The following is a 25,203-nucleotide window of genomic DNA, read 5'->3' as shown; positions in this document are numbered from 1 at the left end:
TCCTCATACGTCATAAGTTTCATTAGTTATAATACATGTATAAATACATTCTGCCTACTGCTCCACAGTCACCGATGGCGAGTAGAACCCGTTTTGTTGGTTACTTCAGATTTGTTTTTGATCGAGCCCAGTCGACCGTTGTAGTAAAAGGATTAACTAATATAGCAGGGTGGGGGTAGATGGGACACATTTTCATTTTGTTTTCTCTTTTCATTTGGTAGTAAACAAAGAACATTTAATGAATTATAAAACCGTATCTTCACGACTTCCACAGACCGTTGTTAATTGTTTTTAAAACAAGATCAGGCTATTTGGATAATATGTGTTACAGGTGTCCCATCTTCCCCGACTCTACTATCTTATGCTAATTAGTTTAAAACGTGTTCATTCATTAGATCTGCGATCTCTTGTTTAGTATACTCTGATATTATGTTCTTGCGATATAGTTGTAGCTGTACGGCCTCAAATTTATTTTTTTTAAACTTATTTTGGTTAAATTTTGAATTTAAATTAAAAGGGTACAAACTGTACAATCGATTTAAAAAATCCTTTTGGTGCTGTTATTTAATACTCCCCTTTTATTTTGCTAATTGTTTTAAAATGTTTTCTGGCGCCAAAACGGCGAAAAGTGGCTTAGATGCAATCTGTTGCAGCGACGTTTCTGTTTTTGCAGTAAAATGTAATGGTAAGTGCATAGACTGGCGTACGTAGAAGTTATAATTTCGTATGTACAGACCTTAAAACAAAATCTATTAGTTCAGCTACGTTATTTAAGCAATACAATGCAGATTTAGGAAACCAAGAATTGTTGCAATGCGTTTTGGTAGCAATATTTTAAAGCTGTTTGTTACTTATAAAGTAGGACTTCCAATCTAAACTTGCTTCTTATTTCCACAGTGTTAATATTTGTTTTTGTAATGTGTTAATACTGTTAATTATGTCTTTAATCAAACGAAAGGTGCTATCTGTTTTGTTTTTAACATTATTGTGTCTTGTATTTATGGTGGACCTTAATTTATATACATGGGACTATACAAAGAAGACGGAAAAATTTTTCCGCTAGAGGCGGTAATTATTTAAATTAAAAAATACGAAAAAACGAACAAAACAGCACTACAAAGTGTTAATAAGTGTAAAACAAATTAATTAAATAATAAAAATACCTTTCCAAATACATAAAACACAAGTAAGAACATATTTCCCACATTAGGTCGGTTATATACGATCTTTCGTTGCGTTTACTTTCGTCGAGTCTGTGGTGTAGCGGTTTGCGTGCGGTCGTAAACTCTCTTTGTTTCATTTTTACCGGGTTCGAGTCCCGCACAGTGGAATACTTTTTTATCTTTTTTTTTTCAAGTTTTTTTTTGTTTGACGAGTTTGGGGTTAGGAGTTGGGGGTTAGGAGTTAGGGGTAAGGGGTTAGGGGTAAGGGGTTAGGGGTTAGGGGTTAGGGGTTAGGGGTTAGAGGTTAGAGGTTAGAGGTTAGAGGTTAGGGGTTAGAGGTTAGGAGTTAGGGGTTAGAGGTTAGGGGCTAGTGTTAGGGGTTAGAGGTTAGGGGTTTATATCTTATGTGTATAAACCGTGAAACTAACTGCTCCCCATAAAATAGAGAAACGAATTTGTCATCGCCTCCTAGCGGAAAATTTTTTCCGTCTTCTCTGTATAGCTCCATGTAATTTATATGCAGTGCAATACAGTGTTACATTTAATGCTTATCTTCCTAAAAAACACTTAAATTTACACGATTTTGATTTAATTAACATAAGATCTGTCCCAGATACTGATTTGGCATTCAACCCAGAATTTGCAAATATCAGTTGCAAATATGAAAGTATTGGTTGCTTTAATAGCACAGCATTTAGCGTATTAGAAATGCCTGTAAAAACATTTTCTGCTCGATCTGTATGGAAATGTGTGTTTATGTGTTCTCAAATTGAGCATATGTATGCTGTATTTAACGGAGTTTCCAGCTGTATATGCGGTCATGAAATACGGCATGATCTAATCTTTAATTCCGATACCAGTTTTTTAAGTAATTGTAGTAGAAATGATACATCAGCATACAAATTGACGAATAAGTGTCGATCTATTAATTTTTCCCATGTTGAATTAAATACTTTAAAATATTCGCCTTCGAGTAGTACTAAACATCTGCCCAAACTTCAATTATTTTCAATGCAATGTATGTTATACTGTGAACAAAATCAGTCTATGTACTCTGTGGTCAATTCTACAGCTTTAAAATGCTTCTGTGCCGATTCAATTTATTTATCTAATGGATTTAGAGCAAGAAATAGACTTCAAAATATTGCAAATTTAATTCGGACTAATGTACAAAACCCTGTGTGCTCTAAGAAACACTTTTTACACTCACAAAATAAAACCGATTTGACGGGTCTCATCAGTTTTCCTGGCTCTGGAAATACTTGGATAAGACATTTGCTGGAGCAGGCAACTGGTTTATATACCGGTAGCATTTATTCGGATGAGCACTTATACAGAAAAGGCTTTCTTGGAGAAATTGAGAAGTGGCAATTGAAAAAATGTGCAATAATAAAATCACATAAAGAAACGCTCCAGTTTTCGTCTCATTTCGACAAACTAATTCTCGTCATTCGTAACCCCTTTGATGCAATCCTTTCCGAATTTAACAGATGTTTAAGTGACAGTCATACTGGTTTTGCTAACCAGTCCAGCTTTACCGGGAAAAAATGGCCCAAGTTTGTTCCTTACAAGATGCAAAAATGGATAAGAATTATAAAAGTTCACCTTGAGGCTAGAAAAGAAACCACCGTCGTTTTCTATGAAAATCTGGTACAAAATCCGATCCCAGAACTAAGGCGTGTGGTAAAGTTCACTGGTTTACATATTCCAAATCTTGAAGCTAGGCTAATTTGCACACAGGAAAACCTCAATGGTGCATTTCAAAGGCCAAAAAGAAAGCAGAACCCATACTCTAATTGGATGGTTACTTTAATAAATGATGGTATTACTGAAGTGAGAAAAGTGTTGAAAGAATTTGGCTATGACTGCCCAGAGTATGAACGCTATGTGTAATGTAGTTATTTTTACATTTCGTATTTGAAGCAAAACTAAACATGTAGTATAGTGGGAGAAGATGGGACATCTTTTTATTCTATTTTCTCGTCCCATTTGGTAGTAAACAAAGAACATTCACAGAATTATAAAACCGTATTCTCACGGTCCCCATACACTGTTGTTAATTGTTTAAAACACGATCATGTTACGGATATTACATACTAAAGGTGTCCCATCTTTCCCACCCTACAATATGATATAAACAATTAACATTTCTTATCATGTTTTTATACATTTTTTAATTAAAAGCCTTGATCTTTTTAGTTTTTACATAAGCGTTATTTAGTAACATTTCATATATTGGTGCATTATTACATGTTATATACATAGTATTTGTGCAATTGTAAAGTAAACATATCTGTTGCAATATTTACAATATACCTTTTTTCATTAAAAGTCACTGATGTGTCATTCTAAGTCGTATCTACACATCTTGCTTTGTTTACCTTTTGTACTTAAGTCGAACAGACAAAAAACTTGATTTGTGCAGTTTTAAAATGAACATGTAATATGTATTGCAATATTTACATATTTATATAATATATTATATGTATAATATACCCCCTTTTATTAAAAGTCACTTCTGTGTTATTTCATTTTCAAGTCATATATGCACAGCTTGCTTTGTTAACTTAAGTCAAACAGTTGAAATACCTAGTTTTTGCAATAAAGTCAGCATATGTATTTACATTCATGTTACTGTAATGCAGAAAATTGACAATGTCAGCATAGAATTACTTTTGTTTTTTGCTACTTAAACAATGAATACTGAACAAAATTCTGCAAATACTACAAACAATAATGATGAACCTAACCAGGCAGAAACTGCTGAACCTGCACAAGAAAACAGTAAGGATACAATTGAATGTATATAATATATATATTTATATATTTTGTTTTTACTTGATATTAATTAAAAGATAGTACATAAGAGAGTCATATAGATAGTACTGTGGGGTAAGATGGGACATATTTAGCACATATTATCAAATAACAACAGTCTTTGGAAGTGGTGAGAATACGGTTTTATAATTTTTTGAATGTTCTTTGTTTACTACCAAATAGTACATAAAATAGAATGAAAAAATGTCTTTATTTGTCTCTTCGATTATGATAACGAAGATTTGGAAATATTTAAAACGAAAAGACAGGATATAAGGATAAAACAACAGTTGTTACAGGCTTACAGTTAAACACATATTTACATTTAATTGGAAGAAAAGAAGCACGGTCGCTACTCGCCATAGTGGCTATACCATGTTATGATGTTACATGCAATTTGCCCACCCAAACAAGCAGAATAAAATTAGAAAGTAATGCACTACGCACACGATAGTCGATAAAGTTTCCTATATTTGAAGCTATGAATGTAACTGCATTGGAACAATGTCCATTCAGACTTGGTTACAAAATTTAAAAATGGCGCCTGTGACTAAGATTTCTAAAACCTCTCTTTTATTTAACAGTGGAGGTTGAAGAGTCTGCTCCTCCTGAAGAAAATAAGGATGAGCAGTTGGATCTCCCGGAGGGGATCACCGTAGGTCCTCCACCTCATGTGTTCGGACAGTTTGGGAGCGGAGACCCTCGCTTGATCATAACCCACATTGTTAATTACAACTTTAAGTCGTATGCAGGCAAGAGGGTACTTGGTCCTTTTCACAAGGTATGTGATATAATCATTTGATCATAGGCACCAATCTTTGCTACATTTCCTGGACTTGATTTTTCTCGGTTAGACTTCCGTAGCGCCAAATCTTAGCTGTATTTCTTTACACAAGTTTAACTCTATGAGCACCAGCCACCAGGTCAGGGTCAGATTCGCGGAATTTATTTTAGGCAATACACTTGGTTTTTTTCATGTGTAAGGGGCAGAAATGGTTTGACGTGCATTTTTAAAACAAAATAATATGGTTGTTTTTAACTTGTTTACTTATTAATGCAGTGTAATAAATTATAGGATATAATAACCAGAATTCCAGAGTAATACAGGTTTTGTAGATGTTTTTAATCATTAATTTTTAATCCCCAATGTTTCAAGTTGGGGTAATAGAGCAAAACAACTTTGGCCAAAATCGTGCTTTCCAAAAATGAGACATCCCTTATAAGCTGTTTCCTGTTTACCCTGGTAGAACATGAATAAGAATATTGCAATTTAAAATTAAGCACAATAAAAAAAATTGCAATATCATATTCAACTTTTCTATTCGTCATCAAAATAGTTCTTTTTTCAGAATAGTTTTTTTTTTATTAAAAGTTAATGAATTTGACTTATACAAGTCTTACATATTACAAAGTAAACTTCATTTCAAACCGAGTAAGTTTCCATTAATAATTACCTTTTAAACAAATAGATATTTCTGATTAAGCAGTTGACCCATAGCATTTAAATCAATTGCTGTTTAATTAGTTATTGATATCAGGATTTCTTCTCATAATTTTGGGATATAAATAAACTTAAAGTTGTTTAAAACAGAGCTAAAGTAGTAACTTGCTAATTAAATGTGTACAATATAAATACATCTAATCTAAATTGAAACATGATTAAAAATAAACAAGTCATTTATAAACAATATTTTAATTTAACAATTTTAAACAATTATTATTATTTGATATTATTTCTGGTTCCTAAATAGTATGACATTCAAAAGTATTCATAAAATGGCGCTATTTCTGTCGTTATATATACTTAATACTTATGCGTGTTGTTTATGTGTTACCAATTTCTAATTTTTAGCTAACAAGTTGTTACACTCTGGGTGTAGGGGTAATGGGTCAGCTGTGACCTAAATCACAGGGTTAGGGGCCAACTCTGACCTAATTCTTAGGGGTAATAGCAAACTCTGACCTGAATTTCAAGGCTCCATGGCATACTGTAGATTGTAGAACCTCACCCACATAAAATATAATCAAAAACCATTTACCTACTTTTTACCACAGAGCTTCACAGCCATCATTGGACCAAACGGAAGTGGAAAATCGAACGTAATAGATTCCATGCTTTTCGTTTTTGGTTACCGGGCCAACAAGATTCGATCCAAAAAACTATCTGTCCTCATACATGACAGCGAGAATCATAAAGAAGCAACTTCATGTACAGTAGAAGTTCATTTTGAGAAGATTGTTGACGTGGTAAGTAAAAAACCTCCAATGTTGAGTAAGGTGGGGGAAGATGGGACACCTTTTCATTCTATTTTCTTGTTTCATTCGATAGTAAACAAAGCAAATTCAAAAGATTATAAAACCGTCACCTTATGACTTTCATTGACTGTAATAACAACAGTATATAGGTGTCGTGAGGATATGGATCTATAATTCATTAATATATGTTCTTTTGTTTACTACCAAATTAAACGACAAAATAGAATAAAAAGGTGTCCAATCTTCTTTATACATTAGATTACAGTGTTATGTACTGCTTTGTATGACGTTTTATACAAACCTTGTTAATTAACAGCCCATGTGTAATTTATAAATTTAATTATAAGTGACGCACCTGCTGGGTAAATAGAAAAGTTCATTAGAATACTGTTGATATCAAAGGTCATAGATGTATTTGGAAAAGTCATATGAGTCTGTAATTAAGATTGTGTAAATATATATTTTAATACACTAAATCAACATTTTACAATCAAAAATGAAAAAAGATGGAATATCAAATCAGCACATAATATTTATTTAAATAAATGTGCCTGTTTTCTTTGTATTTATTAAAATTAACTGAAAACCACAGTTTTACCTGAAAAGTGAAAAGACTAGTCTTAACTTGGTATAGTAGGGTGGGCGAAGATGGGACATCTTTAGCACATCATATCCAAATATTCGGATGGTGTTTTTAACAATTAACAATGGTCTATGCAACGATCTAAACACATTCAAATAATTCTTTGAATGTTCGTTTATTAGTATTACTAAATGGGCGAGAGTATAGAACTACAATGCGGTGATTAAAACGTAACGGTTACAAGTGCTGCTGGTATAATTTCCAGCTCGAAATTGTCGGTTTTATGAGCTGTTTTGTCGCGAGATTGTTACAGCTACCATTGTGGGCGTATGTGTCCGTGGGCAAGACACTTAAGGGCAATTGCTTCAACCCAGTGGCCACTAATGGGTTGTCCAATTTATCAGCCAGCTGTAAAACAAAAATAAAAAAAATATTTACGCACAAAGTAACATACTTGATAACTCGTAAGCTGGCACGCGGTGTATAAAACAAAACACCCGTGTTTAACGACTGTCGTTATCCGGCCACGCGAGCATAACTTACATTCATTCATAGATCAACATCAACCATTTAATCCGTCGCCCGGCGAGAGGGCTGTTCTTGCCCGAACGCGGTTAGCGTTTAGCCCGGCAATGTCGATTCGTGCCCCGGCTTGCGTAACTCACATTGCTATTTCTTATTTGAAGTACGCGGAAAAGTAAATAGCCCAGGCTAGGGGACGCCGGAGCGCGGTCTATCGACGCCATACAGTACCTTGCAGTTTAAGGAACCGACCGCGAGCATGAGGTGTTAGTAAAACGAAAGCTAGCTCCACGTCGCGCCAATTACAGTCAAGGGCAAGTAATGTGAAATGAACAAAGTCGCGCGGGGTAAAGCGTGTAAAAATAGTCAATGTAAAAATAGTTTCTTTCTTTAATTTTCTCCGCTGTCAGGTCACTCCTGCCGAGGTTATGTTTCGACTGAGAGGGCGTCATATCATCACGCGCCCGACATAGGTCGAATAGCAAGGTGCGCACATTGTTCTCCATGATTAGAATGTCATATTCGCCGAGTGAGCGTTCGACAGATTCTTTGTAACTTCATCATAGCAACCGGAGCCGCAGTGTTTCCAGCTGAAAAATCCCGCTCCTGCTTTCCGCTGTTTAACGGCCACATCTACTGCGTATTGGCGGTGAAATACTTTGTACCTTACTGCGTTCAACGCTTTTAAAAATACTAGCATTATTCGAATTTTATGACGCATTTTCGAGCCTCGCTTTTCCAGTCGCGCATCACTCGAGCCGGAGCTCCGCGCATCAAAAGCAAATGAATCGGTATAAGTCTGTTGTTACGGCCGCTCAGGTTTCGACATGTACTGTTTGGCAAGGGAGCTTTATTATTGTACGAAACGCGTCCTATCACCGGGCAAGTCCGGGCTCCTCGGGGCTGCTCTTTCTTTAGGGCGCGCGCCGCCCTCTCCGAGTTCCATTCTCGTTTATTGCAATAATATCAGGTGTTGGTGCACGGACGCCGAGTACAATTGCTTCTTAACAATCCACAATGACAGCGCGAAGGTTAAACTCCTGTTATATGGTTCCGGCATCGCTTCAGGAACTCGATTCTTAGCTTTCGCCAGGGCAGAAGCATCTCAGAACAGAGTTACCTACCCTTTACGTTATACGGGTGCTTTGCCATGCAAGCCAGTGTAGGTAGCGCGAAGGTCGCCGCTTGGAACAACGGCAGTTTATATTTACCTTGTGACAGTGCAATGTTTGCTTATAACGTTGATTGTCTGCGCTTCCCATGACGCAGTGGAAACAGGATTACATATAAACCTGTATGCAACGGCAAAACACCTGTAGCCGCAGCTTTATTATTTTAGAACTGTTTTTTTTTATGGAGCTATTTGTGAATTTGAAAGTGTCAGGCTTTTGTGGATTTTAATTCAGTTCATCAAGTCAGATTCGTAACCTATCCAGTTAGATTCGTAAATATTATTTTCCGACATTCTATGCCTTTTGTATTTTTAATACCATCTCCACAATTATTCCCTTATGTAGTTTCGCCATGTATAGTAGTTTAAGGGGCATATTTCCGTATAGGATGAATCTGGTTACTGCTCAGTGCCGAACAGCGGGTTCTCCGTTTCCAGGACTGCCAGGAAGGACAACACGTCCCAATACTTCATCAACGATCGACGTGTTATGTTTAAGGAAGTGGCAACACTGCTACAGGACAGTGGAATCGACCTTAACCATAACCGGTTCCTTATTCTTCAGGTGGGAAATTTTAACTTTATAACTTATGTAAATAAAACTTACGCCTTATGCTTACACAGTGTTACAACACCTGTACGATTTCTCAGAATTTAATGCGGTTCGTTTTTTAAACTTCACTAGCCTTTCGCGTATGACACTTTTTTCTGCTTTAAAAATTTGCTAGTAAATAACATTATAACAGCAGTATTGTAGTATAATGCCACTCAAATAAGTAAATACCTTTTATAAACATGTTACTTTTCCCGTGAGCTCAACGTATTTTTTTAATTAGTTTTACCCTATCGTCCGTTATAGCTATAGTGTTTCCCTATATCGTAAGATATAGTTTTAAAGTATCTGTGTTAGCAATTCTACTTATCCACGTACCGTAGTAGCAGCACACAAAACTATCATTTTCTAATTTGCTGGTTTCTGTGAGCTGCTTCACTGTTACAGTGATTTATCATCAAAAACAACTTATCTATATTTATATATTAACTATATATATATATATTGACAATTTACAATTCCACAGCCGCTATTGTTAAAATTTAGATATGGCATTTATTTCTTTATGTATAGCGTTGGTAAAAATATGCCATTGAAAAAATAACTTCAACCGGTACGAGCCGGTACAAACCGGTATTTACAATGTTCAATTCATCCAGTTATTCAAAGCAATGCCAGGGTATGAGTTACAACAATATCTATAATAACAGACATATTTAAATACTACTTGCGATGCGGGTTTAGCAGCAAAGACAGTATTGGAATGTTTGCTTCAATGCTGCACTTGCTGCTCTGCCTGTATGGTAACTTACACCCTTTCCTATAAATATGCTATTTCAGCAATATATTCTTTTTATTTTGGGCGATGCATCTCAGCGTGACACGCCATTGGACCTGAGATTTAGGCTAGAGTTACCCATTGCCCATGTTCTTGTACTTTTAAACATAATATACTTTTTAAGAACTAATATTGTGATATAATTACTAAGATATATATGTTACACGTTTGGTTTGTCTGCAATGCGCCAAAATTAGCAAATAGCAAAACTACTAGATACGGTTTTCTAAACCGTATCTAGTATCTACGTATCCAGGAAATAATATTAAAGCGCACCTAAAACTGTCGTAAAATTATTATGTATTTAGGTAAAGCTATATAGACTTTACATATATTATTATTTAAAGTTAAACGCCATATTTATTAATATGCAATGCTAAAACGCAAAATCTTATTTTTTTATCGTTTCGAAATGTCTTTTAACCGCTAAAATGTAGCATATATTAGTATGAAATCAGAATGCTAAAGCGTCACGTTTATTATTACCGTTTTAAACGTTACATATACTACTGTGGGGGAAATTGGTACACATTTAGCTCATTCTATCCAAATATCCTGATCGTGTTTTAAAGAAGAAAGAACATAGAATGAAAAGGTGTCCTATCTTCCCCTACCCTACTATATATTTGATTATACCAGGTTTAAATAACGTATTTAAATACCACCTAGGGTGAAGTGGAACAGATAGCCATGATGACACCTAAAGCGTTAACTGCACACGGTGACGGTATGCTGGAATATTTGGAAGATATTATTGGCTCATCTAGATATAAAGGTACGACTAAATGCATGGAGTAAATAACTCTACTGTATTTTTTTACATATTGCGTATGTTACTATACCCGTAATTTGCAGGCTGCAAAATTATATGTTATATAGACCTTAAATATTAATATTAAAGCAGAAATAGAACGTTGTTTTTTACAGTGATTTAAAAGTGCAGTATACTTAATTTTTAAGGTAATCAGCAGACTTGAAAAATCAGCATTTTGTATTACGCAGTGATGAATTTAATATTATAGTGCATTAACGTAAAACCGGCAACAAAAAAACTAATTTAAAAAACTGAATTATTTATTCATTTTTTTGGTATTTTGCAAAACTGAAAAATAGTCGTTTTGTATACGATTTAGTGTTGCTTTGTAGTTGCTCGTTTTTGCGATTACATGATTTTACATTTTAATTAAACAGTAAATGGCCGTGAAAGATTAATAAATAATCGGTACAACACTTACTGCTACCATTACACAGTCGTTTGCATCCTCTGCTTTACGAATAAACGACACGTATTTCGCCTCACCTGACTGTCGTTTATTGCGTCATAATTGAACAGTAGGGAGAATAGGCAGGTGTTCAAAACGGCGTAACATGTCACCAGTCTAGGTCTGTAAATCATATACGTTTAAATTGGCTGAATTTTTTTCGCCCATTTTGACCGGTTGTAGAACCGACGCTTGCCCAGCTTTTGTTCAATGTTTCGCTTCGTTATATTATGTACATAGCTTGAATAAACAGTCGCTTCGCGTAAGCACAACATAGTTACCTTTGTCGAGCGCGACTCTTCTTTATGATGTCATCGCAGGCATTATACACGTCATACATGACGAGTTTTTCAGTTTGGATATACTATACGGTAAGGTGGGGAAAGATGGGACACATTTTTTCTATTTTTTCCTCCTATTTGGTAGTAAACAAAGAACATTCGAAGAATTATAAAAAAAACGTATTCTTACGACTTCCAATAGAATAGACCGTTGTTAATTGTTTAATAAGCCAAATATTTGGATATTAATTAACTGCTAAAGGTGTCCCGGCTTACCCCGCCCTACTATTTATCCTTTCTTATTCCTTACTGGAAGTTATATGTGGCCCGAATACAGCCGTTTTTAAAGGGACATACCAACAAATATTAAAAGTTTGTTTACTGATACACATACATACGCTCCAGTGTTCTTTTCATGCGAATTTTATAGCCTTTTCGTAGTTTGAAACTTTTGTGGTACATGTAGGTCAGTTTTTGAGCATCTATCCATATACACATTTTCGTTTTATTCATTTGTATGGCCCACAAAAATCAAGTCTAACCAAATTTTCAATAAAAGTTATATATTTCGCCCAAATGGCATCGTCAGTCGCTTATTCAAATACAATCTTACTAAGTTACTACATATAGTGTTTTTATAACATACTTCTAAGCTTATTCGTATTTTACCCTGCAGAGGCAATTGAACAACTGCATAAAGAGATAGAAGTTCTAGACGAGGAACGAAAGGACAAATTATCCCGTGTTAAAGTGGTCGAAAAGGACAAAGATCAACTCGAACCGATTCGAAACGAGGCGCTGGATTTTCTGAGAAAGAAAAACGAACGGACCGGGCTTGAAAACATGCAGATACAGTGTTACATGTAAGTTTATAAAATGTTATGTCAGTTTAGTAGTAACAGCGGTATAGCTAAGGTTTTAATTTTATAGTTATGTGTCGTTTACTCTTAAGCTTTAGCACGTAATATCTAAATATCCTGATCGTGTTTTTAACATTTAACAACGGTCTATGGAAGTTGTGAAAATACAGTTTTATAATTATTTGAATGTTATTTGTTTACTACCAAATGGGATGGGAAAATAGAATGAAAAGTATCCCAGCTTCTCCAACCCTACTATATGTCAGTCGTAGTTCCAACAAACCGCACTTCGTATTATAATACCAGTGGTTACTGTTGGGTTTTAGCACCCTGGGTCGACTGTGTGTCAGGGTAATAATAGGTCAACTTTTGCCGAAATCCCAAGTCCAAAAGCGTGCCACGCTGCAGGACCTTAACCACGAACGGAATACAAAAATACCCGAAAAAGTATTTTTATTAATATAATAAAAATCAAATATGTATTAGTATTTTTCTGGCATAACTGCAATATTTTACCCAATACCTATATTGTATACTAAGATATATTTTCCAGGAATAATTTGGCTTACCTACTATTACAATTCCAGGAGTAATTTGTCAAGAGAAAACGAACACAGCAAAGCAAAAATCGATGAAATTTTGGCGAAAGTTGCCGAATTTGAAGAAGGGTTTAGAAGCGTTAAAGAGGAAAAGAAAGAAAAAGCAAAAGAATGCGCCAAAGCTGCGAAGTGAGTTAGATTGTTACGTTTTGAAGTCAATATACTTTGTATTATGAGTTTATAAACGTTAAACCGCCTTGTAAGGTAAATATATGTACGGTACAAAATGGTTTTTAGGTAAATTAAAAATATAACTTTATTTACAATAAAACTGTCTTTGTGCATAGTAATTCGAAACTAGGTCATTTTTCTGTTCTTTGTTTACTACCAAATGGGACGAGCAAATAGAATAAAAAGATATTTCGTCTTCCCCACCCTACTATATATATATGCTTAAGATTTTACATTTTCTCGTTTATAATTAACCTTTGCAATACTATGCCGTATTTTGTTCCACAGGGCAAAAGAAAGGGTTGCCGCCACGCTCGTGGAAAAACGAGACGAAATGAGAGCCTTGGAAAAAAGAAACGTAAAAGTTTTCGAAGACCGTAAGCATAGGAAAGGGAAGATAAAGGAACTTACTAAGAAATTGGAAAAAGAAAAGAAAAAAGTACGTGTCGGCGTTTACATGGTTTTTGTATACAACTGTATAATATATAGGCTTGAATCGAATTACATTGCAAAAGGTCGTTAACGTTTTATTTTCGTTACACTTACAAAAACGTTTGGTGATCCCCGCGTCTTCGTTACGATTTTTACGTCATTGTCACGCTTTTTACGTCAACGTGACGTATATTCTATAAAAGTGAGTTCAAAAAAAACAATTTTTTAATTTTTTTCATAATTTTTTATTCGTCTCTCTTTCTTAGATCTCAGATCTTGAAACTCTTCCCGAAAAGCACGAAAACGAGATTCTGGAGCTCACGGAGGAGAGGGAGGAGCTTGAGAAGAGGAAGAGAGAGATTGAGGAGTCACTTAAAGAGGCGATGCATGATCTGAAAGAAGAAACTCAGCAACTGCAAGATCAGAAAGAGGTGAATTAAACCTTTTAATAAAAAAAACTCATTTATTTGATATGTTCGTATTTTTTATTATGTAGTACTGTGGGGTAAGATGGATAGTGTTAGCACATACTCAATATCCCATATTTCCTAAACTATTACTAACGCATTTTTACAGTTGTAAAATTACAGTATATAACTATAACTTGGACGTTTTAATGAAAAGTTTTATTTTTTCCGATATAGTCATATTTTATATATTCGGCCGTGTAGATTGATGTAGTACTGTGGGGTAAGATGGATACTGTTAGCACATAATATCTCATATTTCCGTGAGGATACTGTATATAAATCTAACTATTTTGTTTGCTGATTGTTTATTGTTTAGTGTTACTTTGTGTTCTGTTATAACTTAATTTAACGAGAATCGTCAACCAGTATAACTAAACTGGTGCTAAAAAAATACACACAGTTACATTCTAAACTATTTTTAATTTTCGGGTCGATTTTCGGGGGAAAAAACATAGTTAGTAGTTACACTTGATGTATTCTGTTATAACTTTTAAAATTACGGGAAACGCCTACCAACAGCAGCATAACTAGTTATTGGATCGAGAACGCCGTTGCTCGGTGTATTTTTAATTTTCGGGTTCGATTTTCGCAGAAAAAAACTTTAGTTAAACTTAAAAACAAACTTAAAAAAACTACATAAAAAACTTTAGTTACGTAAGGTGTTTGTATTTTGCAATGTTTGTACAAGAAATGTACATTTGTCAGCAATTAAACATTTGCTAGCTTAGCTGTCGATAGCTACAGTTTAACAGCTGGCGTGTTATTTCTTATCGAAACTCGTCCAGACTGTTGTTAGGTGTTAATTATTGCTTTAACGTGTTTGTATATAAACTTTGTGAGTCGCATTATTTTGACTGACAGCAAATGTTAAAAATGGTGCTTTAGTTTTGCAATTGGTATTTGATTATTACGCTTTTTCCTGTTACGTAATCGAATTTGACGTTGACGTAAATTAAAAACAAGTACCGATTTGAAACACTACGATATCAAATACCAAAAATTTCACGTAATTTTTAAATATAACTTTAGTGTAATCACCCTATTTTAAGCTGTTGTAAAATGTCACTTTTACGAATCATTTTTTTTTTTGTAATGTCATTGTCTCATAGATCACATTTGTTTTTAGTCGCATGACCTTTTAAATTGTCTCTGTTTTAAATTTTACCCCCAGGACTCTTGTTTTGCATATAATGTCACACGCCTTTGTTACACCAACGTGTTACAGCAGCTTTCAAAAACAGTTTGAAACACAATACCAAACCTTTTTATATGAATAAGTTTAACTGTCGCAATAAACGTCGTAAATAAATTCTAGCCCATTGGCGCGTCACGAGTCCAGCAAATGTTTGTAAACCCGTCAAAACGAAATAGTTTTTAAACCAATATTTAAATGCGTAGGTCACATTGGAAAATTCCGTATGTTGTAACATGTTATTGTTTAATGTATACGCTTTTTATTTAGTTCCGTGACCTTTTTAATTGTTCCTGTTCTATTTTACCGTCCGAACGCCTAATTTGCATATAAGCTACACGCCTTTGTTTATATGGTTTTGTGTATAGGTATGTTGCAACACATAGTTTTCACAAAGTTAGTTTGATATGATGGGAAGTGGTTTAGGTATTGCGTAATCGGCGTGCGTAAACGCTATGTAGCGACGCGGGCATTTTTTGACGACTATACAGTCACGTTTAGGCAAAAATGTCATTTTGAGGCATTAACATTTAACTTTTAAAGGTCGTTCTTAGGAAAAATAGATAATAAAGTTTATAAATACATGTATTTCTGTAGTTTACATTGGCAAAAAATATTGACCGATTACGGTTTTATTTTTTTGTATGTTGTATGTAAATGATTGTATTTTTATATTTTTTTTCCCGATCTAAAAATTTAGTTACCGTTACCCTTTTTGCGTAGTTAAAAAAATCACCGTTGTTTAATTAAATTAGTCTTGTTTACACTACAGGAACAAGAAAAACTTTTACTTGGCGAAGTTAAATACGTGAACGAGGCTAAACAGCAGTTAGACCTTGCCTCAACTGAGCTCGGTCTTTTCGCCACGAAACTCACCAACGCCGAGAACGCTGTAGCTCGGTGTCAGTCCAGGATGCAAGAAGCAAGTGATGCCGAAAAGACCGCGAAACGAAAACTTGCCGAACTGCAAGCTAAGGGGTCAATTGATTTGGAAAAAGAAGTGAAATCGGTAAGAATGCTGGTTACTGCTAAGCGGTTTAAAATTGTCGAATTGGAGCACGGTATTTTTGTCTTTCATATTACCCCCCTTGGGTCCCCTAAAAACATATGTCATTTTAAAGTGACATTTTTTTAGGTGCATTTTCGTATTTTTTTTTCATTTAAATGTTAAAAAATTATACTTTTCATTAATCTTCTGTTAAAAAAATACGTTTTTTTCATTTTTCTATTACTCTTTAAATTTTTTACATTTTTTCTAATTCTTTATCCTCCGGACACAGTTGGAGCAAGAGGTTGAAACTTTGATCCCAGAGGAGCGGAAGTTGGAATCAAAAGTCCAGGAGTCCACCTCCACCCTTATGGAAGCAAGACATAGCGCCCAAGCTAACCGCTCCCGTGGAAAAGTCATTAACTTTCTAATGCAGCTGAAAAACACGGGCAAAATACCTGGGATTTACGGACGATTGGTAAGTAGAGATATATGGTACTGTGGGATAAGATGGGACACCTTTAGGACATGATGTACAAATATTTTGACCATGTTTTTAAACAATTAACAACGGTCTATGGGGGTCGTGAGGATACGGTTTTATAATTCTTTGAATGTTCTTTGTTTACTACTAAATGAAACGAGAAAATAGAATGAAAAGAAATCCCGTCTTCCCCCACCCCATCGTATTTTACGCTATGGGACCTGAGATTTAGGCCAGAGTTGACCTATTACCCCAACACCTATGGTGCTACCGATTGACCTAAAAAACTCAATAACTATTTAAAAAAAACTGCAAAACATAAATTTTAGACAAATTGAAGCCGGTCGCTTCTAAAGAATTCGACAGCCTTTTACAGTAATATAACCTCAGTTTTACAGTCAGGTGTGACCACAACACAAATTACAAACTTTTGTTTTGACCTAGGGCGATCTTGGTGCTATAGACACCCGGTATGACGTGGCTATTTCATCATGTTGCCCGGCCCTGGAGAACGTACTGGTCGACTCCATAGAGACGGCACGTGACTGCGTGGAGCAACTGAAGCGGAACGATGTCGGGCAAGCGACTTTTATCGCTCTTGACAAGGTGAGAGTTTTAACAAAAGAAAAGGTTAAATTTTCAAAAGAGAATATAGTAGGGTGGGGGATGGGACACCTTTAGCAAATTATATCCAAATATCCTGATTGTGTTTTAAACAATTAAAACGGTCTATTGGAGTCGTGAGGATGCGGTTTATTTATAATTCTTTGAATATTCTTTGTTTACTACCGAATGGGTCGAGAAAACAGAATGAAAAGGTGTCCCATCTTCCCCCACCCTACTATATTAAATGATTGCGCAATCGTGAGATCATTTGTTTATCAAAAGCAAGATATTTCAATATTGCGTAATCGAGAAAAATATTAAAAGATTGCGCAATCGCGTAATAAATTGTGCAATCTTGTAATATTCCTTTGTTTGTAATTTGAGCCGGTTCCTTTTGTTTCAAACGACCTCAAATATTATGACATTGTATTGAATATAGTAATACTATACCCATACTCACGCCGTAACTTACTCAATAACAAACTCTTGTCATCCTTGTAAAACGCTTGTGTAAAGTTATAACTCAATGTATTTATTTTTCCGTTTTGAAAAAACTCTTAAATTAAAAAAATGATATTTTTTATGACCAATAAAGTACTGTAGGCCCTGTGTAGGGTAATATAAATACCGTTAAGATAAATTCCATATTTCTTGATAATTTTAACAATTAAAAACGTCATTTCAGAGTCGTGAGGATACGGTTATATAATTCTGTAAATATTCTTTGTTGTTACCAAATAGGACGATAAAAAAATGAAAAACCTGAACTATCATAACCCTACCTACTATATATTTATCATTTATTTTAACAAGATTATTAATGTAAAACTAAAAAAATAACTAATTTTTCCAGATGCAAAAACACGAGCACGCGCTCAACAACGTGCCCAACACCGCCCTCCCGCGGTTGGTAGATTTAATCCAAGTGAAGGAGAAGAAATACCATGTCGCATTTTACCACGCACTGCGCGACACACTTGTGGCTGAGGAATTAAACGTGGCATCGAAGGTCGCTTATGATAAAAAGCGACGATGGAGAGTCGTAACTTTGCAGGTAGGAATATTATTATTGATATAGCAATAGCATGCTTCGTAGTAGCGTTTAAACAGTTAAACGGGCATACCAACGAAATATCTAAATATGAATGTGATCTCAAAGTATCACCAAAGTTTAAAAATCAATAGCATGCTTCGTAGTAGCGTTTAAACAGTTAAATGGGCACACCAACGAAATATCAAAATTTGAATGTGATTTAACGAGTTACATTCATTTAACAAGTTACATTCATTTAAACACGCACCTTTTACACAGGGAGAACTCATAGACACCTCGGGTACCATGTCCGGTGGGGGTAACAGGGTAAGCAGGGGTCGTATGGGGTCAAATATCTGCAACGAATCGACCCCTGCCGAGATCGACGCCATGGAAAAAAAGAAAAATAATTTTGAGCAAAAATACGAGCAGGTAAATTTTAAAATTAGGGTGGAAACTTTTTTTGTAAAATCTAAAATGCGTTGTAATTCGTAGTTTTAGTTTATTATTTTTTGGTTAGAATTTGAGTTCCGTATTTTGCGTGAGCGCCTTTCAAATGCCGTAGGTTTCGCATTAAGATTTTTTGTTTTTTTATGTCTTTTTTTGTATTTATTCAGTTGCCCTTAATGTAATTTTTTATACTTTCATTTATTTTTTGTATTTTTATACTTAAATGTGTTTATTTTAACATTTAAAAAAAAAACGGGTAAAAAAATTGTAACAAAAAATTCCGTTTCTAGGTGGTTAAGTGTATAACGCTAATCAGTGTTTCCCGTCGTTATAGGTTCGCGAAAGACGTGTGCAGTGCGAACAGGAACTCGCGGAAAAGCGCGAAGTATTGCGCAATACTGTTACGCAGACCAAACTGCTGCAGCACGATTCGAAAAATCAACACGATGTAGTCTCTGAAATGAAACGGTTGATGCCGCAACTTGAACGTGAACTGAACGCAGCGCAACTGGACCCAGTGCAGCATAAAGCGCTACAGAATAAAGTGAAGCAGTTGACAAAAGGTTGGTATAGAATATAGATTGTGATTTTATGTGGTAACTCGTAAACGGGCACGAGGTGTGTGGAACAGAAAACCAGTGTTATATATAACGACTGTCGTTGCCCCACCCAATGAAGAATAAATAAATTACATTTATATATACGTTTTATTAAATCTTTTTCCAGCTTACGATGCAGCTTCAACGAAGACAGAATCAATTGAAAAGAAGAAAAACGAACTAAATTCTGAGATCTCCCGCATCCAGGACACAAAACTTTCTCCTCTTCGAGAAAAACTGAAGTCCGCAAAGACAACTTTGGAAGAAATATCGAAAAAAATCACAAAACTTAGAGTAGCAGTTACCACTGCAAAAAGGTAAAGAGTTTTCTAGATTTTAATTAATTTATGGTATTTTTTATAAAAAAATAAAGTTTTTAAAATATTTTTTATTATAAAAAATTGAAAATATTGTTTTTTTACAAATTTGAATTTATGGTGTAGCAACTGTTTCATGCTGTAAAAAAGCATGAACTTCAATTCATTATTTCACTTCTTTTTATTTATTTTTTTGAGTTTTTAATTAATTCATAGTAAGTTTAAAATAAAACACAAAACTTTTTTCTTTTTTTTATAAAAATTTTGTTGTGTTTTTTTTTCTTTTAAATTTTAATATAAACTTCAATTTATTATTCCCGTTGCCATAGAAACTTTGTTAAATGCGAAAAGAGCATTGAGAACACACAGAGCGAGCTACAGGAGAATGTGGAGATGGTTGGCAAGTTAGAAGAAGAATGGAAGACTTTAGAAGTGGATGGAGCTGCTGTGTTGCAGGTATTGTTTAATAAATATGGTTTCTTGTCTCATTTTGATTTTTACATTTTTCGGTGTTTTTTCAAAATGTACTATTTTTTTGTTTTTAAGGATTTTTTTTACTTATTTAATTTTTAAGGTGGTGTCGAAACATGATGTAATTTATTCTGTCTTTTTTCTTAATAAGTGTTTGAATTTTTTATACCTTTTTTTAAATTTTTTACACTTTTCTTTATTTTTAATAAGTTTATAATTTTTGGTTTAAACTTATTGGTTTTTTTAAACTTTTTTTTTGTTTGTTTTTTACCATTATCTTAACTTTTTTATTTTTTATCACATTCCATTTCAGGCTCTCGGTGAGGCAGAGGAAGAATCCTCCAAATTGAGAGATGCTCTTCAGGAGCAGCAGGAGCAACTGAAGAAGATGGAGAAGAAAGAGGCGAGTGTCGCTGAGGCTTACAAGGAGATGAAACAAAACCAGGAAGCTTTGTGTGCAGGAACCAACACCAGGAACGAGAAGATTGAACAACAAAAAGGATTGGTGAGTGTCAGCTTAGGAGTTACCAAGTTTGTTACTTTGTAAGTGGTTTTTTTTTGTTTTTCTGTATGTGTGACAATTTGGACAACCCATTAGTGACCACTGGGTTGGAGCAATTGGTGTCAGACTAAAAATATGCTATAAACATAAACAGATATAACATATAACTTGAATTTATTAAAAAATAAAAAAAAAACAGTTATGTTCATATTGTATAGCTGTTTAAACGTGACATTGCAGGAAATAGGATTTCTACCAATTTTGTGCAATGTTACTTACAAAGCAATTTACAGTTTTGGGCCAAATAAGCCTTAAAATGGCTGGTGGTAGTAGTAGATAAACAGGTACAATAACCTTACAAACTGATAATAATTTATTTAACTTTTACCCAAAAAAAACGATTAAATTTTTACCAAAAAAATATTACATTTTTTTCAAAAAAAAATTACAAATATTTGTTTTCACAGCTTGGTAAATTGAAGCTTCACAAGATTGATGGAGAAGAAACTCTTCCTCTTCCCTCCTATCCTCCCGAGGAGCTGGATGGGGTGGTTTTAGATGAACTTAGAAACAAGATTACCCTGCTAGATATTGAAACCGAGAAATTACATCCGAATATGAACGCGATAGAAGAATTTAAAGCAAAACAACAAGTTAGTTTTTTGACTATTTTTTAATGTCGAAATTTAAACCTAAATAGAGGATATATTAGAACTGTGGGGTAAGATGGACGCCTTTGACACATAATATTTCGTATTTCCTAATTCCTAGTACTTACGTTTTTTTGACTTTCGCAAATTGGGTTTAAACAAACTTGTTAGGTTTTGTTTGTGTTCCCCATTCATGGGAAGGCGTAAAATAGCATATATTTATCTTATCAAAAGCATTTTGTGTGCGCAATTCTACTTGGGCGTAATTCTACCCGTACGCATTCCTCTTTGTGCGCCATTCTACTTGTGCGCAAAAATATTTTTATTCATATATTACAATACATGATAGCAACAACAGCATTGTAATTATACAGGTTTACTTACAACGTGTGGGGGAATTGGACCAAGTTACTGGCAAGAGGGATAAGTACAGAGGAATGTATGATAACTTGAGAAAACGACGTTTGAATGAATTTTGCGACGGATTTGTGTAAGTGTTTTATTTTAGAACAACTTTAAACATTTTTTCACCTAGTTTTTTATTAGTTAAACCTTAGTTTTGTATTTTACTTGTTTATATTTCGGATTACAACTTTTAATGTATTTTTGGGGGGCAAAAAATTCATAATAAAATAATTTTCATAATAATTTATTTCTTATGCTTATTTTCGTATTTGTTTCTGTATCCTAAAGTTCTATGTTTTTACGATTTTCCAAAATAAAAAGTTTTTTTTTAACAAATTTTTTCTTCAGCGTCATCACAAATAAGCTGAAAGAAATTTACCAAATGATCACGCTAGGTGGCGACGCGGAGCTCGAGTTCGTAGATTCCTTGGACCCGTTCTCTGAAGGAATTAATTTCAGGTTAGTTCTTAAATCGGATGATGAAACAACTTTTAAGTTGGTATATGTTGCGTCATAGAAGCACCGAGTGGTCCAACAGCCTCGCCTTTGTGTGTCCAAAAGCTAGCGAAAACGGTGACTTACGCAAATTCGCATTGGGTTTAAACATGCGTGTTTGGTTTTCCTTTTGTGAAAATGCGTAAAATAGCCTATATTTACCTTATCAAACATTTTTGTGGTCTGTTCTACTTGTGCGCAAATTGATCTGTGCGCATTTTAACATATGAGCAATTCAACGCGTGCGCAAATCTGAGGGTATCGTCTTTCTCCATCACATAGAATTAACTTGTTTTGATGCTCCTTACTCGCTTTCAAGTTACGGCGGTTATTGTGTGTAAACAAAGCGCATGTAACTTGGTCTTAGATAACATAACCAGCTAAAGTTAAACAAACCGATGATTCAACACGCTTAGTGGGAGTTACGTTTGCCTTTACTCGATTACCACACAGACTGGTAATCTTTCATAATATAGTAGGTGGGGAAAATGGAACACCTTCAGCATATAATATCCAAATATTCTGATCAATTTTTAAACATTTAACAACGGTCTGTAAGAGTCGTGAGGATATGGTTATATAATTTGAATGTTATTAGTTTACTACCAAATGGGACGAAAAAAAGAATAAAAGATGTCCCGTCTTCCCCCACCCCAATATTTACCATGTTACTAACAGTATTATTAATTTAAAATTTCTTAAATCATTGGTTCCCAAACTGTGGTACGCGAAGGTCTGTCAGGTGGTACGCGAGCCACTCATTAGGTTAACAGCAAACGGTCACGAGGCGTTGCTTTACGCGCGTAATAAGTATTCTTTGCAAACATATCTGTACTTTAATTCTGGGCATACGTGAAAATGCATTTTAAGCAGCTGCAGGCTAATTAATCAAGGGGACAATCGATATTATGACGCAAATAATTGCCGTGTGAATTGCTATTATGTCGTAATCAATTGCCAGATCAAACAATCGCTATTATGATGCAATGAATTCACGTGTGAATCCCTACTATTACGCAACAAACATGTTGCTTGGCTGAGGAAAACATCGTAAATATACAGCAGTGCTACTTCTGGAACATATTTAGGTTGTTTATTACCGCCTGTTGCCCTTTTTATGGCAAATTACATCAATTTCATACGTAACTATAAGAAAGTCAGTGCCAAGTTTGTGTTGCGTAAATTATTGGACGATCCAACTTTTTGGCCTGGAGATTTTAGTAATATAGGTGGTACGAGAACGGTACATGAACCAAAAAAAGGTACGCGAGTTAATAAAGTTTGGGAACCACTGTCTTAAATGGATAAGAAAACATAACAAATGTTATTTCGTAAACAGTGCACTTCTGTTATACGACTGTTGTTACCCTGTTATGCGAGAAAAAAAATTGCATTCATTTTTTTTAAAGTATGTAGTTTTGCTGCTAATTCCCTACTGCATTCATAAACATAAACAAAAAATATGTTTTGTTAGGTTTAAATTAATTTGATCTTCTTATTATATATCAACAGAAAATATAATTTATTTTATATCGTACAGTGTGCGACCGCCGAAAAAATCGTGGAAAACGATCAGACATCTTTCTGGCGGTGAAAAGACGTTAAGTTCACTAGCTTTAGTATTCGCTCTGCACTACTACAGGCCTACGCCACTATACGTGATGGACGAAATAGACGCTGCTTTGGATTTCAAAAACGTGACCATTATAGCGCATTACATTAAGGTGGGTAATTCGCATTTTTTAACTGTATTATGCATAAGTTACGTTTTATTTTTTTGTTTTTTTTTGTTGTTTTGTTTTTAATGTGGCAAAGAAGCTATTATTTCTCATCTATAACGCCTAAACAGTACAGGATTTTTTCTGTACTGTTATGAAAGCGTTTTATTGAATCTATATATAGAAAAGACGTTCACCTTTTCATTCCATCTTCTCGTCCCATTTGGTAGTAAGCAAAGAACATTCAAAGAATTATAAAGTCGTAACCTCACGACTCCGATAGACCGTTTTTAATTGTTTAAAACACGATTAGGATATTTGGATATTATGCGCTAAAAGTTTTCCGTCTCCCCCCACCCAATTATAAATCATATGCAGAAGTAACTTATTACAAAAAAGCGTTTTCCGGCGTTATTCGATTTGCTTCTTTCCCACATTGACAAAATTAGTTGTGTTTATGCATATTTTACAGCTTATGTTTTAATCCTATAAACTGACACGTTTTTTGTTCAAGCAGCAACGAACGCGTAACGCCCAGTTCATAATCATCAGTTTAAGAAACAACATGTTCGAAATTGCTGATCGTTTGGTCGGTATTTACAAAACGGACAACTGTACGAAAAGTGCGACGATCGAGCCTGGTCTTATTGCTGCTACTGCTAGTTCTCCTGCCTGAAAATTACGGCCAAAACACAGATTGTACAGTTTTATATGTACGTAGAATTTTAGGCCATTTTTGTTGAAAAAAAAGTGTAGCATTTTCTACAAGACGAAAATTCCCCGATTTCTACACGCCAAGGATTTCTAGTGTATAGTTCCTCTATGAAGACGCTTTGTTCTTGGTTCTGTGTTTATTTTTGGCCCTTAATACTACGCCTTCAGATACACAACGAACAAAATGTTACCACACTGCCCAGAAGGAAGTAAATTGTCCTGACGCTGCCATACTTTGACCACGAAAGCTCTACTGTCATTTTATCAATGGAAAATCAAGCATCAAGCTACACACTGCCAAAAAAATCGTACATACTGCCTAATGATGAAGAATTACATTTTCCACTTATTCTATACGAAGATATTTGCTATTTTTAGTCGATTCTAAGTTTGGGTGTCCTATTAGTCCGTCATTTTACACGAGAAATATTTAGTTTTAAACCATGTTTAAAATAATGGTTTTAAAAAGTTGCTTAATCAAAACTAGACAGCAGTTTAGAAATGTCAAAAAAACTTCTATTCCGAAATGTAGAGCAGAAAGACTTCATTTTAGATCCGGACACTATACGGCATACGGTTTGTACAAATTGTATTTAATTAA

General features: G+C 34.6%; 2 protein-coding genes across 3 annotated transcripts; both read left to right on the top strand.

The window, feature by feature from the left end:
* Nucleotides 1–662: 662 nt before the first annotated feature.
* On the top strand, nucleotides 663–3,812 carry LOC149734165 (sialate:O-sulfotransferase 1-like). Its single transcript, XM_089880808.1, has 2 exons — nucleotides 663–989; nucleotides 1,636–3,812. Exons 1-2 carry the CDS (start codon nucleotides 938–940, stop codon nucleotides 3,054–3,056), a joined length of 1,473 nt encoding a protein of 490 aa, XP_089736934.1. The 5' UTR covers nucleotides 663–937; the 3' UTR covers nucleotides 3,057–3,812.
* LOC149734164 (structural maintenance of chromosomes protein 4-like) lies at nucleotides 3,807–24,956 on the top strand. Of its 2 annotated transcripts, none has more exons than XM_089880788.1 (23): nucleotides 3,807–3,947; nucleotides 4,565–4,761; nucleotides 6,036–6,227; nucleotides 8,901–9,077; nucleotides 10,573–10,678; nucleotides 12,123–12,309; nucleotides 12,894–13,034; nucleotides 13,365–13,515; nucleotides 13,775–13,939; nucleotides 15,943–16,179; nucleotides 16,451–16,636; nucleotides 17,087–17,248; nucleotides 18,102–18,302; nucleotides 18,561–18,713; nucleotides 19,066–19,294; nucleotides 19,458–19,647; nucleotides 19,977–20,103; nucleotides 20,432–20,623; nucleotides 21,088–21,273; nucleotides 21,645–21,760; nucleotides 22,024–22,134; nucleotides 23,711–23,894; nucleotides 24,406–24,956. In XM_089880788.1, exons 1-23 carry the CDS (start codon nucleotides 3,860–3,862, stop codon nucleotides 24,562–24,564), a joined length of 3,837 nt encoding a protein of 1,278 aa, XP_089736914.1. In that variant the 5' UTR covers nucleotides 3,807–3,859; the 3' UTR covers nucleotides 24,565–24,956. The 2 variants fall into 2 exon arrangements, with proteins under 2 accessions (XP_089736914.1, XP_089736913.1); XM_089880787.1 differs by having other exon boundaries at nucleotides 3,824–3,965.
* Nucleotides 24,957–25,203: the final 247 nt, after the last annotated feature.

The sequence above is a fragment of the Ciona robusta genome, chromosome 7 (assembly GCF_009617815.1).
Source record: "Ciona robusta chromosome 7, ASM961781v2".
Classification (NCBI taxonomy): Eukaryota; Metazoa; Chordata; class Ascidiacea; order Phlebobranchia; family Cionidae; genus Ciona; species Ciona robusta.
This window is presented reverse-complemented; position numbering and strand designations above follow the sequence as displayed.